Source organism: Schistocerca gregaria, chromosome 8, assembly GCF_023897955.1.
Source record: "Schistocerca gregaria isolate iqSchGreg1 chromosome 8, iqSchGreg1.2, whole genome shotgun sequence".
NCBI classification, from domain to species: Eukaryota; Metazoa; Arthropoda; class Insecta; order Orthoptera; family Acrididae; genus Schistocerca; species Schistocerca gregaria.
The window spans coordinates 505,095,773-505,114,638 of record NC_064927.1 but is presented as its reverse complement, the minus strand read 5'-3'; the positions used below and the strand labels follow the sequence as shown (position 1 = coordinate 505,114,638).

General features: G+C 42.5%; 1 protein-coding gene across 2 annotated transcripts in view; it reads right to left on the bottom strand.

Annotated features, from left to right (window-relative positions):
- Window positions 1–18,866, bottom strand: part of LOC126285010 (protein argonaute-2-like) — a 363,943-nt gene that overhangs the window by 230,250 nt on the left and 114,827 nt on the right. For both annotated transcript variants that reach the window (XM_049984318.1, XM_049984319.1), the window contains exon 8: window positions 1,431–1,561. In XM_049984318.1, the coding sequence (XP_049840275.1) occupies window positions 1,431–1,561 (131 nt within the window). The remainder of the gene's footprint in view (window positions 1–1,430; window positions 1,562–18,866) is intronic.

The window sequence follows — 18,866 nt, the reverse complement described above, 5'->3', positions numbered from 1 at the left end:
GGGGGACAGATCCGGAGATCTTGCTGGCCAGGGTAGTTGACTTACACCTTCTACAGCACGTTGGGTGGCACGGGATACATGCGGACGTGCATTGTCCTGTTGGAACAGCAAGTTCCCTTGCCGGTCTAGGAATGGTAGAACGATGGGTTCGATGACGGTTTGGATGTACCGTGCACTATTCAGTGTCCCCTCGACGATCACCAGAGCTGTACGGCCAGTGTAGGAGATCGCTCCCCACACCATGATGCCGGGTGTTGGCCCTGTGTGCCTCGGTTGTATGGAGTCCTGATTGTGGCGCTCACCTGCACGGCGCCAAACACGCATACGACCACCATTGGCACCAAGGCACAAGCGACTCTCATCGCTGAAGACGACACGTCTCCATTCGTCCCTCCATTCACGCCTCTCGCGACACCACTGGAGGCGGGCTGCACGATGTTGGGGTGTGAGCGGAAGACGGCCTAACGGTGTGCGGGACCGTAGCCCAGCTTCATGGAGACGGTTGCGAATGGTCCTCGCCGATACCCCAAGAGCAACAGTGTCCCTAATTTGCTGGTAAGTGGCGGTGCGGTCCCCTACAGCACTGCATAGGATCCTACGGTCTTGGCGTGCATCCGTGCGTCGCTGCGGTCCGGTCCCAGGTCGACGGGCACGTGCACCTTCCGCCGACCACTGGCGACAACATCGATGTACTGTGGAGACCTCACGCCCCACGTGTTGAGCAATTCGGCGGTACGTCCACCCGGCGTCCTGCATGCCCATAATACGCCCTCGCTCAAAGTCCGTCAACTGCACATACGGTTCACGTCCACACTGTCGCGGCATGCTACCAGTGTTAAAGACTGCGATGGAGCTCCGTATGCCACGGCAAACTGGCTGCCACTGACGGCGGCGGTGCACATTTGCTGCGCAGCTAGCGCCATTCGACGGCCAACACCGCGGTTCCTGGTGTGTCCGCTGTGCCGTGCGTGTGATCATTGCTTGTACAGCCCTCTCGCAGTGTACGGAGCAAGTATGGTGGATCTGACACACCGGTGTCAATGTGTTCTTCTTTCCATTTCCAGGAGTGTAATAATAATACAACTGCGCAGGCAACTAATGTAACTGTTGCCAATAAGGCTACCATTAATGCTTGCAGAGCTTGTTGCACTGATTATCCAAGCAACATACATATTTAATAACTTCAGCTACTGCTGGAATATACTTTTGTTGGCTACCTTTTGTGTTATCCATAAGTTACAATTATTGGTGAGTGTTGCTTCAGCTTTTGATAGCATCATTTACTGTAGAGAATAATGTATAGAATTCCTATCCTTACATAAATGACAGTAATTTGAGTAACTGCCTCTAGCATGAAGTGAAACTATAACATCACAGAATACAAAAAAGTGTGGGAGTCAAAGCAGTCACATAGATCAATAAATACATACCATCAACATTCAAAAATGGTTTCCAACCAAGGATAACACTTTGATAAAATCCCAACCACATATGCATTCCATTTCCTAGAGGGAGAACTTCTTTTGGTGTTGTAAAAAATGAGCGACCAACTTGAGTAAACCTGGAAAAATGTTTTTTTTTTTTTTCCGTGAACTTAATTATGGATACATGAAATATTACAAGTCATTTCTAGTTAATTATTACATCTAAAAAAAAAAAGAGGATGTAACTTACCAAACAAAAGTGCTGGCATGTTGATAGACACACAAACAAACACAAAAATACACACAAAATTCAAGCTTTCACAACCAATGGTTGCTTCATCAGGAAAGAGGGAAGGAGAGGAAAAGACGAAAGGATGTCGGTTTTAAGGGAGAGGGTAAAGAGTCATTCCAATACCGGGAGCGGAAAGACTTACCTTAGGGTGAAAAAAGGACAGGTGTACACTCGCGCGTGCGCGCGCCCACACACACACACACACACACACACACACACACACACACACACACACACACCCATTCGCACATACACGTCTGTGTATGTGCGGATGGATATGTGTGTGTGCAGTGTATACCTGTCCTTTTTCCCCCTAAGGTAAGTCTTTCCGTTCCTGGGATTGGAATGACTCCTTACCCTCTCCCTTAAAACCCACATCCTTTCGTTTTTCCCTTTTCTTCCCTCTTTCCTGATGAAGCAACCGTTGATTGTGAAAGCTTGAATTTTGTGTGTATGTTTGTGTTTGTTTGTTTTTCTATAAACATGCTGCGCTTTTGTTTGGTAAGTTACATCATCTTTGTTTTTAGATATATTTTCCCATGTGGAATGTTTCCCTCTATTATATTCATATCACTAGTTAATTATTAGCTATATATACAAGTAGTAATAATTCTGGTAAAACATTCTGCATTACCATGAATGCAACTGTTTATGTACCATAAGAAATAAGGGCAGCATAGGGTATTTAACATTACTACAAGAAACATACAAAATACATTACTAGCACGTACATGCATAAAAGAAGACAGTGTTACTGGGAAGTTCACAAACATTTTCATGAATAGAGGCATGAACCTTGTGCAGTAACTGAGAAATCTCATTCTGGAATGAATTTTCACCCTGCAGCCGGGTGACTGCTGGTATGACACTTTTTACCGGTTCCATCTGCTTTACTTATCTATTTGTTGTCCTTGGTGTTGACATACTGCGTTGCTACACTGGCTGAAATATGGGGTTTGTAATATGGACACTGACTACAGTAAATAATGTAGCGAACAGAAGCATGTTACGTTTCACAGTCTTTCACCACCACTTTTCACAACCCCCCCTGATAATACAGTTATTTTCCCAGTGCACTGTTGTTATAACTTTCAATAAGCCTCATTAATACTTTTCAGGTGAACCTTCACATACTCCTACAATAGTTTCCTGTGAACATCTACCAGCAGTAAAAGCCTAACCAAAAGTTCACAGCTCTTGAAGAACAGAAAGGTATGCATGGAAACAGTCACTGTCATCGTGTAACACTTATTTCACAGATGCATTGTTGCTGTTTTAACCAACACGTTCCTTGTCTGAAACTTGGCTGTGGACTGACTCTCTCATGACCAAAAATCAGGCCCTTATATATCATCACAATAATAGGTGCTGAAACTACACATTGTTTAAAGTTCAATTTACAGAAATTACAATTAAAATTCATTAAGTTAACTGAATACATCGGAAAATTGTTTCTTTTTAACAGTTTCTTCTACTGAAAGAGTTAAGCAGAATTATTTGTATAAATCGAGAAATCAGCATATATATATAGTTATGCAAACAATATTTTTGACAAAACTGTTAATTACTTTGGAATTAATTAAGGGCTGGCTTTGCTAACATGTTTTCGAACAGAGCTACATAAATCCTTTAAGATTACTAGTATTTTGTCTTCCAAATCATTATAATTAGTATAATTTATTTATATGTCAACAATAGAATTTAAGTTACAAAACAATTTCTGATTTCACCCTAGATAGATGCTAACTACGGATAGTCAAAATAAATTAGAAAATCAATTACATACATAAAATAATCACAAAATTAGATCTGGTGTTATATTCTTTAAAACTGAGGGCCAACCTTTCTCTTTTATGAATATGCAGATTATATTCACGTATGTTAATGTTAATTAAGTCAAAATGAAAAAATGAATTTTAAGGATGCAGATGACAAAATGAGGGGAATTAAAATCATACCAGCTTGCTTTGTCACAACTTCCTGGCAGAGTAAAACTGTGTGCCATAACGAGGCTTGAGGAGAAAGGTACTGGCTGAAGGAAAGCTGTGAGGGTGAATTGTGAATCATGCCCTGATAGCTCAGTCAGTAAAGCATTTGCACATGAAAAACAAAGATTCTGGGTTTGAGTCCTGGTCCAATTCACAGTTCTAATCTACCAGAAAGTTTCAGGATTCATATGTTCTCACTTAAGCAACACACTGGCCAACCACCAACTTACAGCGCATTTAAAGAACTTTGCTCTTCCTCAGAACAAAACTCCAACATACCTCAATGTGACCCAAGATAGAATTTTAAAGTTATAGGCAAAATATAATGAGACACAGTGAGACTGAGGATTAGGAAAAACCTTCTGCAAAAACTTCAGTACCACATGGGAATCCTTGATCTGTACCCAGTGTGTTTTATTTCTGCGTCTTGTCTATTCTGCTGCATAACTTAGTACACCAGTGTGACTCATGGTATCCTTGTAAAACAAGTTGACATAGAACTACAACACACCATACAGAGGTTATATGGAACAATAACACCTACACTTACATAATAGTTTCATATGCTTAGCTCTACTTGATGACAAGGATCTAGTGGTCTTAGCACAGGAAAAAAAAAAGCAACAGTGCTATTGAAGTCAGAAGATTACTGACCAAAGATTGACACTTTACTGCAAGATTCAGCATACAAACAATTAGGGAATGATGCAATGTTATCTGTGACACGCAAGACCAATGATCCATTCAACAACTCAGAATTGGATAGGAACACCATCTGAAGGCTTTACCACGGGACTCTGGTGCCACAACAACTATATGGCCTCCCTAATGTGCACAGAATGGGTTTCCACTGTGGCCTGTACTGAACATAATAAAGTCACCAACACACAGGATATCCAAACATCTGGCACATCTGCTTAAACCTCTCATGGGTCACTGCCCACAGCATGTCGAAAGCTCCATAGAATTTGTGAAGCTACTCCAAGTATTATGCATGGATGAGAAAGACCTACTAGTCAACTTTGATGTCACGTGACTTTTCACCTGTGTACTGTTGGAAGTTTCCTTAGCTCTATTTGAGGGACATTGCAATGAGCACAATGTCAAAAGCTTTTGACATGAAGTAACCACCATCTATTTCAAATGATGTGTTAAATGCTATGACCAAATAGATGTGTTGCCATGGGTTACCCTTTACATCCAGGTATGGCTAATCTCTACATGGAGCACTTCAAGGATACAGAGTTGAATACCATACACCTAAAACCAAAAGCATTCTATAGACATGTAGATAACACCTTTGTGGTGTAGTTACATGATAAAGAAAACCTAAAGGAGTTTCTACATCATCTCAATGGTATACACAAAACACAACAGTATCAAGTTCACCATAAAGACGCGAATCCTACACTTCTTGGGCGTTTTGATCATGAGAAGTCTGGACAGTACTTTGGGACACCCAGTCTGCAGGAAGAAGATGCACATGGACCTCCACCTTAATGCTCAGAGTTGCCACCATCCAGTGCAATGCAACTCGGTGCTAATGACCTTAATACTTAAGAGCCACAACTACCTGTGAGAGGAAGAGCTCACTGAACGAGTTGTACCACCTGCAGCAAACTTTAAGCAGAAATGATTACAACAACATACAAATACAATGCACCTTAAAGACAGATAAGAGGAGGGAGGACGAACCAGAAGAAGAACTACAACCCAAAGTTGTGGTGTTCCTGCTGTATTCAGGGCCGCTGAAAGCCAAGCTCATGAGAATAGTGGGGAAAAAATCAAATGAAGACTGTTTTCTGCACAATTCAAAAAATTAAGAGCATGCGTGGCTCAATTAAAGACTGTCTAGGACAGCAAACATTGGGCATTTAGAGCATCGAGTGCAAATATCAGTTCAAATGTAAAATGCTGTACATCAGACAGACACATCAATGTATCTTACAGCAACATTAAGAAAGACACAGAAATATTAGACTATGGCAGACACACAAGTCCACAGCAGCAAAGCATAGTATCAATGAGGAACACAACTTTGGTTTTGAACAAACACAGAAGCTATTCAGCACCAATGTGTTCTGGGACTCTAATGTCAAAGAGGCAGCCTGCACAACAAGCTAATAAACCATGATGGAGGATTTCAGCTCAGCACACTGTGGGACTACACAATTATGAAAATGTGACAGCAACGTTCCATTCAGAAGGCAAAGAATCAGTGGACAGAATGGACAGACATCAGAACTCATTGCTTGCACCAGGCACACACCATGTTCCACCACCCCCAGTCACGCCACGTTGCTCCGCCACCAGCGTGGTACCCTCTTCCGCAGGCACTTGATTGGCCCACCCATAGAAGATGTCAGCAGTACAGTGGCTATATAGATATGCAGAATACAACATCCAGACATTTCACCTGAAAATGATGGGCACAAAACTCACTGAAACATTGCTGGGTGACAACACCACCACTCGGCTGGTCACACAAGAAGATTTTATCAATAATCAAGTTAATCATAAACAGATAGTAGAACTGGGTGTGATATGAATCTAAGATTGCAGATGAACCAAAGAGGTGTTTACCAGTTTCTCTATGTTTGTGGAGCATTATTGCTCAGAACTTTGTATTGAATTGATGAATAATTTTTCCAGTTATTAAAAAATACTTTATTTCATTCCACGACCAACCCACTTTTTAGTGGAATCCGAAATTGACAAACTGAATGCAACCAAACATTGTACATAATGATATGCGACTTTTTAAATAATTTACATAATAGGAGTATAGGAGTTCTGATCTGGAAAATCTTTCAGTGTACACATGAAAACCATAAACTGCTTACATTTTGTTATTGCAAAGCAAATTAGAAGTGATGTGCCCAATAACTTCACAGGAACAATGGGCACACTGTGATTAAATTAAATGTTCTGGCATGCTCTAGTATTAAAAGGAATTTGCCCTGTTGGAAATTTTGAACTGCATGCTTCACTAATGAAAAGCTAAACATTTGGTTTAATGAAATAGTAAAATACATGCAGTGTATGCCAAGATCGCAAGAATGATGGGGAAACATCAAATGCACACTGTTTTCCACACAATGCAGAAAATTAAGAACATGCTTGGCTCAAGTAAAGTCTGGCTAGGACAGCAGGAACCAGGCATTTAGAGTGTTGAGTGCAAATGTGGGATGCAGTACATCAGGCACAGAGAGCAATGCATCTCACAGCACCATCCGAAACATACAACAAACGTTTGACTATGGCAGACAGACAAGTCGTTAGTGGCAGAGCATAGGTCAATTGTAAGTTACAATCTCTAGCATGAATGGGCAGAAATTTGAACACATAAGAGTGCTCATATGTCATGGATGCAACATGGACTGATTAAAAGGTAAGGACATCTTTACTAACAAGTGAACACAGCCATAAAACTGCAGAGCCCCTTTAAAGAAAGCCATGAATAACAGGATGGAATGTATCTGGGAAGCTTGCTGTATTTCCATCAGTTCCAGATTCTTCTAGAAAATGGGTTCATCTGAACAACCAAAACCAGTCATGCAGTTAAAAAAAAAAATCTACAATAAAAGGAGAAATACGGAGATGACAACTTAGTGAAAGATGGGTAAACAATATATACATTATAAAAGTAAAGTGTCCAAATATGAGTCCCAGTACAATCAAGGGAGTCATATGGTGTGATAGCCCTCTACTCCCTTCCAACAAGAGGGTTCCCGGTTTTTGTCTGAAGGGTGTGCTTTTGGAAATACAAGGGCTGGGAAGTTTTACCCTCTAGAAATTTTTAAAACATTCCAGAACATACGAGAGTATTCGAGAGCATTCCACAACATTTCAGAATGTTCTGGAATGTTCCACAATGATCCAGGATGTTCTGGAATGTTTGGAAATAGTTAGGAACATTCAAAAAGATTCCAGAATGTTCAGGAATATTCCAGAACATCCAAAATCACTGTGAAACATTACAGAACACTCTTGAATGTTGTGGAATGTTCTGGAGTACTGTGGACCATTTGAAACCTTTTTGGTACTTCCTGATTATTTGCCACTGGTGGCACTACCCGTTTGTAGGGGTACATTAAGCAAAACCTGTCGTGGGTCCTAATGTCAGTTTCTTATCAGCAATGAAGGGAGGAAATGAAATCTAGTGCAGTGAGTGAATAAAACCAAAAAAGGAAGTGAGAGTAGTGAAAATGATATGATGACTGAATATAAATCGAAAATAAAGTGTGTAAAGTGTGTGTAGTGTGCTTCATGTATTTGGTACTAAAACGTTGATTTGATTTATATTTTAGACAATGCCCAAACATAAGAGGAGATCTTGCCAGGTCTGAACCACAACAGGCGAAAACAAAGAGAACAGTGACATAGCAAAACAGACGAAGAGCACAAAGTATGTTTAAGTTCCCAAAGAACAGTTTAAGTTACCAAGGAACAACAATGAGCACCGCAAGATGCAGGAAACTGAAGAACAACAAAGTGACTGAATTGAAGAATCAAGAACTGAGACACAATCTTACAATTAAAGACTGTAAACTCAAGCCAGTCTCGAAAATATCACCCTACGAGGAGTGTGGATGAGGACAAATCAACGGTACTACCTAACAAATGAAGCATTCCACTATGATCTGATGCAAGAACACAACAAAAACAAACATGTCATAATTGGAAAATGGATGACATCTGCCAATTTTGCAATGCAAAAAAATTCAGTAAAGAAACATGTGGATTCTGTTCCATGAATGGAAAAATTCGATTACCATCACTGGAAGCACCTCTGCAGGAATTTTTACATTACACGACTGAGGAAACTCCAGAATCAAAACACTGTCTTCAAAATATAAAAGTGTACAATGCCTACTTCCAAATGACTTCTTTTGGTGTCACTTCAATCAATACTAACACAGAAGAAACTTATTATGGTTTCCATCCGCAAGTATATTTCATCAGAAATTAAGAAACAGAAACTAATCAACAATCCACAAATAGCTGTGGATTGAGACAAGAAGTAGTCCAAGACGTACAGAGGATCTTACACAAATACAATCAACTCTTTCACATATTTAAAACAGCACTAGACCAAACAATTTCTGATGCCTATAAAGTTATAATTCAAGCTGACAAAACAAACATCAATTTAATGCATCTTACATAGACAAAGTAGACATCATAATTCTGGACAGCAAAAACACAAGCCGAGACATAACAGTACAACAAAGAAGAGGAGGACAACAAGGCATAGGCTATTTTCCTGTGTTAAAAATATGGTTCGGATTGTTGTCATTCTGATTGATTATAATATTAAAAACAAAGATTCCAAGACTTACCAAGCGGGAAAGCTCCGGCGGATAGGCACATGAACAAAACACACAAACACACACACAGAATTACTAGCTTTTGCAACCGATGGTTGCTTCTTCAGGAAGGAGAGGGAAAGACGAAAGGATGTGGGTTTTAAGGGAGAGGGTAAGGAGTCATTCCAATCCCGGGAGCGGAAAGACTTCCCTTAGGGGAAAAAAGGGACAGGTGTACACTCGCACACACACACACACACACACACACACACACACACACACACACACACACACACATATCCATCCGCACATACACAGACACAAGCAGACATATTTAAAGGCAAAGAGTAAGGGCAGAGATGTCAGTCGAGGCGGAAGTACAGAGGCAAAGAAGTTGTTGAAAGACAGGTGAGGTATGAGCGGCGGCAACTTGAAATTAACGGAGGTTGACGCCTGGCGGATATCGAGAAGAGAGGATGTACTGAAGGGCGAGTTCCCATCTCCGGAGTTCGGATAGGTTGGTGTTGGTGGGAAGTATCCAGATAACTCGGACGGTGTAACACTGTGCCAAGATGTGCTGGCCGTGCATCAAGGCATGTTTAGCCACAGGGTGATCCTCATTACCAACAAACACTGTCTGCCTGTGTCCATTCATGCGAATGGACAGTTTGTTGCTGGTCATTCCCACATAGAAAGCGTCACAGTGCAGGCAGGTCAGTTGGTAAATCACGTGGGTGCTTTCACACGTGGCTCTCCCTTTGATCGTGTACACCTTCCGGGTTACAGGACTGGAGTAGGTGGTGGTGGGAGGGTGCATAAGACAGGTTTTACACCGGGGGCGGTTGCAAGGGTAGGAGCCAGAGGGTAGGGAAGGTGGTTTGGGGATTTCATAGGGATGAACCAAGAGGTTACGAAGGTTCAGTGCACGGCGGAAAGACACTCTTGGTGGAGTGGGGAGGATTTCATGAAGGATGGATCTCATTTCGGGGCAGGATTTTAGGAAGTCGTATCCCTGCTGGAGAGCCACATTCAAGGTCTGATCCAGTCCCGGGAAGTATTCTGTCACAAGTGGGGCACTTTTGGGGTTCTTCTGTGAGTGGTTCTGGGTTTGAGGGGATGAGGAAGTGGCTCTGGTTATCTGCTTCTGTACCAGGTTGGGAGGGTAGTTGCGGGATGCGAAAGCTGTTTTCAGGTTGTTGGTGTAATGGTCGAGGGATTCAGGACTGGAGCAGATTCGTTTGCCACGAAGGCTTAGGCTGTAGGGAAGGGACCGTTTGATATGGAATGGGTGGCAGCTGTCATAATGGAGGTACTGTTGTTTGTTGGTGGGTTTGATGTGGACGGATGTGTGCAGCTGGCCATTGGACAGATGGAGGTCAACGTCTAGGAAAGTGGCATGGGATTTGGAGTAGGACCAGGTGAATCTGATGGAACCAAAGGAGTTGAGGTTGGAGAGGAAATTCTGGAGTTGTTCTTCACTGTGAGTCCAGATCATGAAGATGTCATCAATAAATCTGTACCAAACTTTGGGTTGGCAGGCTTGGGTAACCAAGAAGGCTTCCTCTAAGCGACCCATAAATAGGTTGGCATACGAGGGGGCCATCCTGGTACCCATGGCTGTTCCCTTTAATTGTTGGTATGTCTGGCCTTCAAAAGTGAAGAAGTTGTGGGTCAGGATGAAGCTGGCTAAGGTGACGAGGAAAGAGGTTTTAGGTAGGGTGGCAGGTGATCGGCGTGAAAGGAAGTGCTCCACTGCAGCGAGGCCCTGGACGTGCGGGATATTCGTGTATAGGGAAGTGGCATCAATGGTTACAAGGATGGTTTCCGGGGGTAACAGACTGGGTACGGATTCCAGGCGTTCAAGAAAGTGGTTGGTGTCTTTGATGAAGGATGGGAGACTGCATGTAATGGGTTGAAGGTGTTGATCTACGTAGGCAGAGATACGTTCTGTGAGGGCTTGGTAACCAGCTACAATGGGGCGGCCAGGATGTTTGGGTTTGTGAATTTTAGGAAGTAGGTAGAAGGCAGGAGTGCGAGGTGTCGGTGGGGTGAGGAGTTTGATGGAGTCAGGTGGAAGGTTTTGTAGGGGGCCTAAGGTTCTGAGGATTCCTTGAAGCTCCGCCTGGACATCAGGAATGGGATTACCTTGGCAAACTTTGTATGTAGAGTTGTCTGAAAGCTGACGCAGTCCCTCAGCCACATACTCCCGACGATCAAGTACCACGGTCGTGGAACCCTTGTAAGCCGGAAGAATGATGATGGATTGGTCAGCTTTCAGATCACGGATAGCCTGGGCTTCGGCTGTGGTGATGTTGGGAGTAGGATTAAGGTTTTTCAAGAATGATTGAGAGGCAAGGCTGGAAGTGAGAAATTCCTGGAAGGTTTGGAGAGGGTGATTTTGAGGAAGAGGAGGTGGGTCCCGCTGTGATGGAGGACGGAACTGTTGCAGGCAGGGTTCAATTTGGATAGTGTCTTGGGGAGTTGGATCATTAGGAGTGGGATCAGGATTGTTTTTCTTTGTGGCAAAGTGATATTTCCAGCAGAGACTACGAGTGTACGACAGTAAATCTTTGACAAGGGCAGTTTGGTTGAACCTGGGAGTGGGGCTGAAGGTGAGGCCTTTGGATAGGACAGAGGTTTCGGATTGGGAGAGGGGTTTGGAGGAAAGGTTAACTACTGAATTGGGGTGTTGTGTTTCCAGATTGTGTTGACTAGAATTTTGAGGTGTTGGGGGGAGTGGAGCTGGAAGTGGGAGATTGAGTAGATGGGAGAGACTGGGTCTGTGTGCAATGAGTGGAGGTTGAGGTTTGTTGGAAAGGTTGTGGAGGGTGAGTGAGTTGCCTTTCCGGAGGTGGGAAACCAGGAGATTGGATAGTTTTTTGAGGTGGAGGGTGGCATGTTGTTCTAATTTGCGGTTGGCCTGTAGGAGGATGCTATGTACAGCCGGTGTGGATGTGGGAGAGGAAAGATTGAGGACTTTGATTTGGGATAGGAGTTGACGGGTGTGTTCATTGGCCGAGTTGATGTATAGGTGAAGGATTAGGCGGGTGAGGGCTATGGATTGTGCTGTTTGGAACTGGTATGAGGACTGATGGAAAGAAGGATTGCAGCCAGAGATGGGAACTTTAAGTGTGAGGCCTTTGGGAGTAATGCCAAATGTCAGACAAGCCTGAGTAAATAAAATATGGGAGCGTAATCTGACTAGGGTGAAGGCATGTTTGCGGAGGGAATGTAAATAAAATTTAATGGGGTCGTTGTAGGGATGTTGTGAGGTTGACATGGTATTAGTAGGTGGAAAGAGTAATAGGTTAAAGTGAAAGTAAATAGAGATTTATATAGGGAGAGATAAAGGTGTGAAAAAAGTCGAAAAAGTGTTGGTTTGAGATGAGCTATGTTGATCATGTGCAGAACTTAGGTTGGTGAACAACAATGGGTGCAAAGGTTGGGTAGATATGTTGTCTCCAGATCACGTTAAAGGGTGGGGAAATTCAAGAAAATTTCGAAAAAATATTTCGAAAAAAGTTTCGAAAAAATAATTTCCGAAAAAATAAAATTCGAAAAAAATTTTCAAATAAAATCTCGAAAAATGTGTATGTAAATGTATTCAAAGGACTGGTTATGTACTGGCAGGTTATGAGAATGAGGCTAACAATTGTTTGATGAAGAAATAATAATGTGTAAACCTGTGGGAAGCTGCTAAAAAATGATGGGTTATGTGGGAAAAACGGGAATGGAAATAAAACGAAAGTTGTTGGAAAAAACTGAGATGTTTGTGTAATGGGTGAAAGTAACTGAAGCTGTGAAATAGTATTCACGAGTTTACACGAAATGTTTGTAAACTTGGAACAATGGATTTTATAGCAGCGGTTATGTTGAAAGCGTTGAAAATTTTAGGTTATGGTTTGGAAGTAAATTACGTATTATTGAGTATAATTAGGCAGGATAAAATGTATGGTAGATTACGGAAAAATGGAAGATGAATACAAAGTGAAACTTCTTGTACAAACGAAAAAAAAAAAGTAAGACGATAGAGAAGATTTCGAAATGCAACAGAGACAATAACAAACGTAATTGTTGGGTTCAAATTAATGATGATGTAAATAAAATAGAAAGAAACTTCCACATGGGAAAAATATATTAAAAACAAAGATTCCAAGACTTACCAAGCGCGAAAGCGACAGCAGACAGGCACATGAACAAAACACACAAACACACACACAGAATTACTAGCTTTCGCAACCGATGGTTGCTTCTTCAGGAAGGAGAGGGAAAGACGAAAGGATGTGGGTTTTAAGGGAGAGGGTAAGGACTCATTCCAATCCCGGGAGCGGAAGGAACTGAAGCTGTGAAATAGTATTCACGAGTTTACACAAAATGTTTGTAAACATGGAACAATGGATTTTATAGCAGCGGTTATGTTGAAAGCGTTGAAAATTTTAGGTTATGGTTTGGAAGTAAATTACGTATTATTGAGTATAATTAGGCAGGATAAAATGTATGGTGGATTACGGAAAAATTTTCCTTACACATTTTTCGAGATTTTATTTGAAAAATTTTTTCGAATTTTATTTTTTCGGAAATTATTTTTTCGAAACTTTTTTCGAAAAATTATTTTTTAAAATTTTCTTGAATTTCTCCGCCATTTAACGTGATCTGGAGACAACATAACTACCCAACCTTTGCACCCATTGTTGTTCACCAACCTAAGTTCAGCACAGGATCAAAATAGCTCATCTCAAACCAACACTTTTTTGACTTTTTTCACACCTTTATCTCTCCCTATATAAATTTCTATTTACTTTCACTTTAACCTCATATTACCTTCCCACCTTCTAATACCATGTCAACCTCACAACATCCCTACAACGACCCCATTAAATTTTATTTACATTCCCTCCGCAAACATGCCTTCACCCTAGTCAGATTACGCTCCCATATTTTATTTACTCAGGCTTGTCTGACATTTGGCATTACTCCCAAAGGCCTCACACTTAAAGTTCCCATCTCTGGCTGCAATCCTTCTTTCCATCAGTCCTTATACCAGTTCCAAACAGCACAATCCATAGCCCTCACCCGCCTAATCCTTCACCTATACATCGACTCGGCCAATGAACACACCCGTCAACTCCTATCCCAAATCAAAGTCCTCAATCTTTCCTCTCCCACATCCACACCGGCTGTACATAGCATCCTCCTACAGGCCAACCGCAAATTAGAACAACATGCCACCCTCCACCTCAAAAAACTATCCAATCTCCTGGTTTCCCACCTCCGGAAAGGCAACTCACTCACCCTCCACAACCTTTCCAACAAACCGCAACCTCCTCTCATTGCACACAGACCCAGTCTCTCCCATCTACTCAATCTCCCACTTCCAGCTCCACTCCCCCCAACACCTCAAAATTCTAGTCAACACAATCTGGAAACACAACACCCCAATTCAGTAGTTAACCTTTCCTCCAAACCCCTCTCCCAATCCGAAACCTCTGTCCTATCCAAAGGCCTCACCTTCAGCCCCACTCCCAGGTTCAACCAAAGTGCCCTTGTCAAAGATTTACTGTCCTACACTCGTAGTCTCTGCTGGAAATATCACTTTGCCACAAAGAAAAACAATCCTGATCCCACTCCTAATGATCCAACTCCCCAAGACACTATCCAAATTGAACCCTGCCTGCAACAGTTCCGTCCTCCATCACAGCGGGACCCACCTCCTCTTCCTCAAAATCACCCTCTCCAAACCTTCCAGGAATTTCTCACTTCCAGCCTTGCCTCTCAATCATTCTTGAAAAACCTTAATCCTACTCCCAACATCACCACAGCCGAAGCCCAGGCTATCCGTGATCTGAAAGCTGACCAATCCATCATCATTCTTCCGGCTTACAAGGGTTCCACGACCGTGGTACTTGATCGTCGGGAGTATGTGGCTGAGGGACTGCGTCAGCTTTCAGACAACTCTACATACAAAGTTTGCCAAGGTAATCCCATTCCTGATGTCCAGGCGGAGCTTCAAGGAATCCTCAGAACCTTAGGCCCCCTACAAAACCTTCCACCTGACTCCATCAAACTCCTCACCCCACCGACACCTCGCACTCCTGCCTTCTACCTACTTCCTAAAATTCACAAACCCAAACATCCTGGCCGCCCCATTGTAGCTGGTTACCAAGCCCTCACAGAACGTATCTCTGCCTACGTAGATCAACACCTTCAACCCATTACATGCAGTCTCCCATCCTTCATCAAAGACACCAACCACTTTCTCGAACGCCTGGAATCCGTACCCAGTCTGTTACCCCCGGAAACCATCCTTGTAACCATTGATGCCACTTCCCTATACACAAATATCCCGCACGTCCAGGGCCTCGCTGCAGTGGAGCACTTCCTTTCACGCCAATCACCTGCCACCCTACCTAAAACCTCTTTCCTCGTCACCTTAGCCAGCTTCATCCTGACCCACAACTTCTTCACTTTTGAAGGCCAGACATACCAACAATTAAAGGGAACAGCCATGGGTACCAGGATGGCCCCCTCGTATGCCAACCTATTTATGGGTCGCTTAGAGGAAGCCTTCTTGGTTACCCAAGCCTGCCAACCCAAAGTTTGGTACAGATTTATTGATGACATCTTCATGATCTGGACTCACAGTGAAGAACAACTCCAGAATTTCCTCTCCAACCTCAACTCCTTTGGTTCCATCAGATTCACCTGGTCCTACTCCAAATCCCATGCCACTTTCCTAGACGTTGACCTCCATCTGTCCAATGGCCAGCTGCACACATCCGTCCACATCAAACCCACCAACAAACAACAGTACCTCCATTATGACAGCTGCCACCCATTCCATATCAAACGGTCCCTTCCCTACAGCCTAGGCCTTCGTGGCAAACGAATCTGCTCCAGTCCTGAATCCCTCGACCATTACACCAACAACCTGAAAACAGCTTTCGCATCCCGCAACTACCCTCCCAACCTGGTACAGAAGCAGATAACCAGAGCCACTTCCTCATCCCCTCAAACCCAGAACCACTCACAGAAGAACCCCAAAAGTGCCCCACTTGTGACAGAATACTTCCCGGGACTGGATCAGACCTTGAATGTGGCTCTCCAGCAGGGATACGACTTCCTAAAATCCTGCCCCGAAATGAGATCCATCCTTCATGAAATCCTCCCCACTCCACCAAGAGTGTCTTTCCGCTGTCCACTGAACCTTCGTAACCTCTTGGTTCATCCCTATGAAATCCCCAAACCACCTTCCCTACCCTCTGGCTCCTACCCTTGCAACCGCCCCCGGTGTAAAACCTGTCCTATGCACCCTCCCACCACCACCTACTCCAGTCCTGTAACCCGGAAGGTGTACACGATCAAAGGGAGAGCCACGTGTGAAAGCACCCACGTGATTTACCAACTGACCTGCCTGCACTGTGACGCTTTCTATGTGGGAATGACCAGCAACAAACTGTCCATTCACATGAATGGACACAGGCAGACAGTGTTTGTTGGTAATGAGGATCACCCTGTGGCTAAACATGCCTTGATGCACGGCCAGCACATCTTGGCACAGTGTTACACCGTCCGAGTTATCTGGATACTTCCCACCAACACCAACCTATCCGAACTCCGGAGATGAGAACTCGCCCTTCAGTACATCCTCTCTTCTCGATATCCGCCAGGCCTCAACCTCCGTTAATTTCAAGTTGCCGCCGCTCATACCTCACCTGTCTTTCAACAACTTCTTTGCCTCTGTACTTCCGCCTCGACTGACATCTCTGCCCTTACTCTTTGCCTTTAAATATGTCTGCTTGTGTCTGTGTATGTGCGGATGGATATGTGTGTGTGTGTGTGTGTGTGTGTGTGTGTGTGTGTGTGTGTGTGTTTGAGTGTACACCTGTCCCTTTTTTCCCCTAAGGGAAGTCTTTCCGCTCCCGGGATTGGAATGACTCCTTACCCTCTCCCTTAAAACCCACATCCTTTCGTCTTTCCCTCTCCTTCCTGAAGAAGCAACCATCGGTTGCGAAAGATAGTAATTCTGTGTGTGTGTTTGTGTGTTTTGTTCATGTGCCTGTCTGCCGGCGCTTTCCCGCTTGGTAAGTCTTTGAATCTTTGTTTTTAATATATTTTTCCCATGTGGAAGTTTCTTTCTATTTTATTTACATCATCTTTGATTCATTATAATATTTTAAATGGCATTTACGGTCAATATTCTCACAAAATACCTGTTATTTTTATGCAGTTAAAGCTTAAAAATTATTAAATGTCAATATTTGGCCACATGATTGAAAATGCTCTGTTATTGGCTGATTCTGTGGTGACATCGCAGTCTAGAAGTATGTACATGTGTTATAGGAGCATTACCCAAAGTTATGAGGTTTTTATGTACTTCTTCTGCAAACAGTTTAGCTATTCAGTGATGGAAAATGCTATTACAACTTTTAAGTAACAATAGAAAGGAATTTTGTGTATGCTGATAGTGGAAGCCTTTCGAAAGTTGATGCGTTTATGCTCCATCCATTTAGAGTGGTGATATGTGCAATGACGGACATTCTTTTCCCCACTCCCTGCAACATCATTAAACTTGCTCACAACTAATGAACTGTAGAAATTTTGCAAATGGATCTGTATATTACAGCTAGATTGTCAACTATCAGTCACCAGCTACGACCCAAAGCACAATAAAATCATTCTTGGCTAAACTTAGTGCTGATTTTCACTGTATACACTTGGCAGAGATAATGCACTCAGCTGGTATTCAATGGCACAACAGATAGCGTTTCTGACTGCACATAAGGAGGTCACATGTTGGAATCCTGGAAAAGTCATATATTTTTAAAAGTTTTACATGAAATATGAAAATAGTGTTAGCAAGACCTGATTGTAGCAATTGTTTTGATTTGGGATGTACTGTATATAGCTTCAAATTAGTTTTAGTTTGAAAAATGGACAAAATATGATAAATGCGTTTACTTTGTGAACAAACAATTCACTTTTTTGGAAAGCATTGCTAGTAGTGAATATATCGCCATGCACTCACAGTACAATAAGGTGTAGGACAAGTTTATGCAGAGAGATATAAAGAGACTACAACATGCAGGAGACACAAACATAACAGCTGTGACGTTTGTGAGTGTAAACTAATGTCAGTGTCTGAAGCACACACTTCGTCTATATGTAAGATGATGGAACTACAAAAGTTTAATAAGTTTAAACAATAAGGACCCTAGCTGGACAGTACAAAGATAAAAACTTTGTTTCTAATAAATTAAAAGGTATGTGGTCACATTAACTAGAAAATATCTTTTTGAATGTGATGTGTGTGAACAGTGGTTGCAAATGGAAGCGCACATAAACAGCAAGGAAAACACAATAATATTCTGTTTCTGATCGGTGTGGTGAAGTTTTGTATGTTGATTTGGTTTTCATATGAGAGGACTGTCGAGTCATTTTACAAATAATTTAAAAGGTTTTTTTTGGGTTAGATTCAAATCAGCGATCTATGGACATCATCTTATTAAATTCGACAGTCTACCGCTCTAAGAACTGAGCTACCGAATAATTGAGGTGTAGCTGGGTAAAACAACAATTTTCACTAGGGAGTTTAATTTTTTTCGAATGATGCTAGCCTTTGATGTACCACTGGGAAAGCATATCTTGGAGGTAAGTTAATGTTAACTTCTGCATTGATGTGGTGGCAATTTGCCAGCAAAGCAACTTTTCAAGGGCTTTATAGATGTATTTGACAGTATGGTACTACTCATCATTTGTGACCCATTTTCCGAAATGTAGATTCCAAAACAAAAAATCGCTGTAAATCGGAATTGTGACAGTAGGAGCAGCGAGCTAGCCAGTGACGTCAAAGGCA